This window comes from Pygoscelis adeliae, unplaced genomic scaffold (genome assembly GCF_000699105.1).
Source record: "Pygoscelis adeliae isolate BGI_AS28 unplaced genomic scaffold, ASM69910v1 Scaffold160, whole genome shotgun sequence".
Taxonomy (NCBI): domain Eukaryota; kingdom Metazoa; phylum Chordata; class Aves; order Sphenisciformes; family Spheniscidae; genus Pygoscelis; species Pygoscelis adeliae.
In genome coordinates this window covers 7,942,554-7,948,398 of record NW_008824035.1, presented here as the reverse complement: position 1 = coordinate 7,948,398, position 5,845 = coordinate 7,942,554, and the positions used below count along the sequence as shown (strand labels likewise).

The window sequence follows — 5,845 nt, the reverse complement described above, 5'->3', positions numbered from 1 at the left end:
AAGTTCAACAGTTTAATGTTAACATGGCAGCTGCTACCTGCTTCCCAGGCTCTTGGCTTCGTGTCATCACTGACTCATTCATTGCTCAGAGATGTGAGGCAGTTTGGGGTGCAGTGGTAACAGGGAGAACTTGTTGCAGTTCCCAAAAAATACCTAGTGAGAACATCCCCACGTTTTCTCCAATATCAGTGGCCAAACTGGCAGCCTTTAGTGGCATAAGGCAGTCTGTGTGGTTTCAGTGAGTAGGAGGAAGACTGGCTGACACAGTTATTGATGGTTAAGTTTCTATAGTGTTATTTTCCATTTATCATCCTGCTTATCTATCTCTGCTTTCTATACACAGAAGAGAGAAAAAGTTAAAACAGTGACGCTTATGTTACACAAGTCAAATCTGAAGCTGGTTTAATCCAAAAAGAGAGAAGCATTATCCTGGTCATCTATAGCCCTAATAAAGTAGTACTTGAGAGCTTATACACCTTATACCAAGCTCCCATGCAGTTTGTGTAGAAGCATGATTAAAAGAGTGAACTCCAAGTTAAACAGCACACAGGTTAAACCTCAAATCATTTGTCACTGACCTGAAAGGTTTGGCCTAGAGTGTGCCTTAACAGTTTGGAAAGGAGCCAGAAGGGAGTGCAAAGGCTCAGCCTTGAGCTTCCCTTTGGGTCACACATTCAGACAGGCCTGACAGCAGCACCTAACGAGGTCGTCCCTCTGGCACCTCTCTCTTCAGAGCACGCCACACCTTGCCATGATGAGAATCAGTTTGTCTCAAACATAAGAAAATAAACAGTTGCCCTATCAGCTTTTATAACTTAGAGAGGAATTATGTTTACAGATATTACCACCACCTTCAGGGAATCTGAAGATTTCTGGATAGAATTCAGACTTTCGGTGAAGTCAAAGAAAGATAAGAGTGCAAATAGCCTTCAAGTCTTCTCTGGACTCTACAGGAGCAGTAAGTAAAAATTACCTCATATAATGGCATGCAGATGCTATCAATCCACTCGAGCTGCAACCTGGGTAGTTCATCTTTCCTGTTCCGATCAAAAATGGCCTGAATTGAGAAGGGAACAAAACTGTCATGCTTTATTACACTGGAGTATTTTACAGACACATCATCCAGCACTTCGGAGCTATGATCAAATTCTCACAACCAGAACACCTTGTAAACTGTAATCAATCTTTGCAGCAGTCTCCCTACTGCTTTGTCTGGCATGAAAAATAAACTGTTTATTTTCAATTCTGTTTTGAAATTTGTAGGCTGAACGTATTTGAATTTTATAATTCTGTGATGTAAAATAAATGATCCACAGTTGGAGTTGAGCTGGTAAGAAACCTCCTGTAGAAATGTAAAGTGGATACCTTTGAGTAGAAATTTCCCTTTTCTCACATAGGGTTTTTCACCTCAGCAAAATGAACAGTGATGGATCTGGGCTGGCTCCCTCCCTCCTAGTTATAGACCCTTTCTGCAGAACCAGCCATGTCTGTGAATCCAAAGGGTGGAGAATCAACATATCCGTTTTGGGAGCAGTTATCAATTTGTTCCACTGGAAGCAGCCTAATTCACTGCTCATGGCACTCCCCCAGAGAGGAAATTATAGAGGTCGAAGCTGGTGTTTAAGAGGCTCAATTATTGGCTGAAAGGAGATGGAAGAAACAGAGTTCTGAAGAGTTTGAACGTGAGCTGAGTTTCCTTCATACCCTGCCTGACATTACTTGGGTCCATCAGCTTTCCGTCTACAGGATTTTAATCCTCTTTCTAATGGTCATCCATACCATTTACCGAATGCCTTTTTTAACTCTCTGAATATGCCAAGTTTTAAATCTTTCTGTCTTTTTCTGTGGAAAGTCTGTTCTTATTCTGGGCCCATGTCCTCAAGGCCGATGTCTCCTGAGAAAACTTACTTTCCTTCTGTACCTTCTAGAAACTCCAGACTATACATATTACATTACATTAAATGTCTGGTTGAATTCTTCTAGTTGTAGCCTGCTCTTTCTGACATAAACAGGTATCACACAATGTATCTAAATAAGACCAGGAGGTAAGATTCAAGGACTCTCTGATCTTAAATCAGAATCTTGGGTTTGATTTTGGAGAATTCTGTATTTTCTATTTAAATAATTTTGAAAAATCCTGTCATTTTCAGATTGTTATAAGCACAACACAAGAAAAAATCCTTGAGTTGTAAGATAAGAGAATATCACATTATCTTGCTGACTAACAATTCTCTTCTCTAACTAGCAGCAATACCTATCTGGGTGGCTTGTCATAGCGATATGTAATGAAATACATCAGCATTTGATCTTGTTTAAAAATTCCTCATTAATGTGGTAAAACTCTACATGATTTTGACCCTTAGCCATCAACTGTTAGAACGGATGAACTTTGTGGTTATTTCCTGGTCTTATCCCCTAACATAAACCACTTAATACATCAGTTTACTGGATTCTTTGAAATTGTGAAGAGCCAGAGAGGAAAATCTTCCTTCAAGCTGTATGGCTTCAAAGCATCCTACATGTGGCCCACAAATTACTGTATTCCTTGGTGCAGACTGTACAGCCCAAAGGAAGAGTGAGAGTGCTCCTATGATGGAGGAAATACTGAAGATATTTATAGCAATATGCTGCTCTTCCCCACCTGTCTAGGCTGTTGGATGCAGATTTTCAGAAGACATGAGTCCAGAAGAAAGCTCTGGCTTTTGTCTTTCTCTGCACTGCTACCAAGTCTACAGTATGTCCAAAATGTAGATGTAATAACACACCTTAAAATAATTCTTAAGGTTGCTGGACCTGGGCCATTTGCACTGGAATTCATCGCTACTTGAAGACTGTAACATTAATGTATGTGTTGAAATAAAATTACTTCCTATTATGCTTCAATAGCATGAGAAACACGTTTTGCAAATTTTATATACAAGGCAGGAAAGGCACTTATACCATATTATATGGAATGGTACTTGCAGTTATTCAGGTCTAGATTTGGTCTCAGAATTGTGAATACCATGACTGACTGATTACTCTTCTACTGGACTATAGCTACCATTTTTTCTGAGATGTACACACAGAACTACTATAGGAAAGAAATCCATTAATGTCCCAGCCTCTGACAGCATACAAAGTGAAAAGCCATTTATTGTATCTGAGCATTGTTTACTACAAACTTTTTAACTTTATTGACTTCACTACATCACCACAGGCTCATGTGTGAATATTATCAAAGTGAGAACAAGTCTGAGCCACTGGAATGGTCTTTTTATTTTTGGAAGCATAAACACATTTGTGAATGGCTTGTAAGTTAAATTCTTTAGAATACTTTCTGTTACCCTTCTCCTGTTGCCTCCAGATAATGGCTTGTCAACATTTTGAGGTATTTAACCTGGATAAGGCTGTCTCCTCAAATCGTTCATTGAAAACCTTTATGTAACTTTTTTTCTTAGTTCTTGTTTGACACTTTATACCCATCTGCCTATATTCCACTCAATACCAATTTATCCTTTCAATCCCAGTGTTACATTTAGTCGTATACCTATAGAAATGCTTTTCAGCATTTGATACATCAAATAACACAGATAGACACAGCTGCAGCATAAAATAAATCTGACAGTTTTGATTTCCCTAAGTAGCTGGTGATTTTTTATTTGAATACTGTGTATTAAAAAAGAGTACCTGTTGCTTAGAGAATTAACTGACAGAATAACCTTGGGAATAGGTACACAAAATGGGGAGAAGGGCTTAATGCAAAAGTGACTGAGTTGACTGGAGAGCTTTTATATATGGCTCTAAATGCATGTCCTTTATTGGACAGAGCTTTTATTTATTCCAAGATTTTTCTTTACATACAAAATACAGTTATTTTTTCTGAATGAACCCAATGACACTTTCTTACCCTATTCGAGTTAGTAACTATTTCAGAAGTGATAAAAACTTACTGAAGGCGTGAGTTTGAGTTCAGATCTTTCTCTGTCTCCTTGTTCAAAGAACTCACTGGTTACCAGCTCAGCTGCCTAAAACATAGATCATGATAAAGATTAGAGTTCTTGCTACATAATTTTTAGGGTAATGAGTTCTTGCTCAGACCATGACTTCAGCCTGTGCTTAACTGCAAAGAAGTTAATAGTCTCACTTATGTGACTGATGTCAGGCACATGTTTGTACAGTTTTCAGGACTGGGCATACAGGGGGTATAAATAGCCATAACCACTGATAGGCACACTTACCCCTTTTTGATAAGGAATTGACTGGGGGAGTTGCATTGCAATGTTGAGGTAGCACTCAATGCAGTTATATGCAACTTACTCAAATATTGAGAACAGAATAGAAAATTATAGCTTCTTGTTGGCATGCACAATTATGTCTGTAAAAGTGCTTTGTAAAATGTGTAAAACTGTCTGCATATTTACAGGCTGTTGCCCTATATAAACAACTTCCCTTGTCAAAGAAACTTAATTAACCAATAACCTCTGTTGTCTTAATTTAATGTGAAATCCTAAAGGTTTTTTTCCGCACTAGGCTTTACTTTTTTCCCATGACTGTCATCACTATAGGATCTGAATATCTAAATATGAACTCAGATTGTGATTATCATATTGAATCAAAATCAAGAACTGGTGGGTTGGAAGTTGGAATGTGTCTTTCTGATTTTTGTGAATGAAGATGTTCTATTCAGCAGAGGTTTGTGCTTTGCAGAAGAACACAAGATTTAAAAACAAAATTAGTTATGGAAACAACAGGAATTTTAGGAAGTCAAACAGTGAGCAATCCTGATATAGTAGCCTTTATGTACTGTACTTTTCTCATGTGTGGGGCTTAGAAGGTAAACGTGTGACATCTGAGATGCAAAAAAAGGAAACTAATCTACTGAAGATGGCATTCAGTTCCTAAAGCTCCTGGTCATGCCTCCTTATTGTTTTCAAGTGTTTTGAAGCTAGGAAATGATATCATAATGTCAAGGCACGAGAGGGTCAACTAAGGTGTTCGGGGGGGGACGGGCAACTTAAATGCCTCTATGCAAACACACACAGCATGGGGAATAAACAAGAGGAGTTAGAGATGTGCGTACACCTGCAGGGGTATGATCTTATTGGCATCACAGAGACATGATGGGATGGCTCCGATGACTGGAGTGTTGGAATGGAAGCATACAGGCTCTTTAGGAAGGACAGGCAGGGGAGATGAGGAGGGGGTGTCGCCCTCTATGTCAGTGACCAGCTGGAGTGCGTGGAGCTCTGCCTGGGGATGAATGAGGGGCCGACCGAGAGTTTATGGGTCAGGATTAAGAGGAGGGCAGGGACAGGTGACATTATAGTGGGGGTCTGCTACAGACCACCTCACCAGGAAGACCAAGTGGTTGAGGCCCTCTATAGACAGATAGGAGCAGCCTCATGCTCAGAAGCCCTGGTCCTCATGGGGGCCTTCAACCACCCCGATATCTGTTGGAGGGACAACACGGCAGGGCTTAAGCAATCCGGGAGGTTCCTGGAATGCGTCGATGATAACTTCCTTCTCCAAGTGGTAGAGGAGCCAATGAGGAGAGGTGCTATGCTGGACCTTGTTCTCACCAACAAGGAAGGGCTGGTGGGAAAATGTGAAGTCGAGGGCAGCCTGGGCTGCAGTGACCACGAAATGGTGGAGTTCAAGATCCTTAGGGCACTGAGGAGGGCGCACAGCAAGCTCACTACCCTGGACTTCAGGAGAGCAGACACTGGCCTCTTCAGGGATCTGCTTGATAGAGCGCCATGGGACAAAGCCCTGGAGGAAAGAGGGGCCCAAGAAAGCTGATTAATATTCAGGGATCACCTCCTTCAAGCTCAGGAGCGATGCATCCCAACAAAGAGGAAGTCAG

The 5,845-nt window shown here is 40.6% G+C and overlaps 1 protein-coding gene across 1 annotated transcript in view; it reads right to left on the bottom strand.

The window, feature by feature from the left end:
- Positions 1–5,845, bottom strand: part of PDE11A (phosphodiesterase 11A) — an 81,355-nt gene that overhangs the window by 12,694 nt on the left and 62,816 nt on the right. The window contains exons 16-17 of the mRNA XM_009333210.1: positions 3,933–4,003; positions 974–1,057 (exon numbers count right to left, since the gene is read on the bottom strand). Coding sequence (XP_009331485.1) covers positions 974–1,057; positions 3,933–4,003 — 155 coding nt within the window. The remainder of the gene's footprint in view (positions 1–973; positions 1,058–3,932; positions 4,004–5,845) is intronic.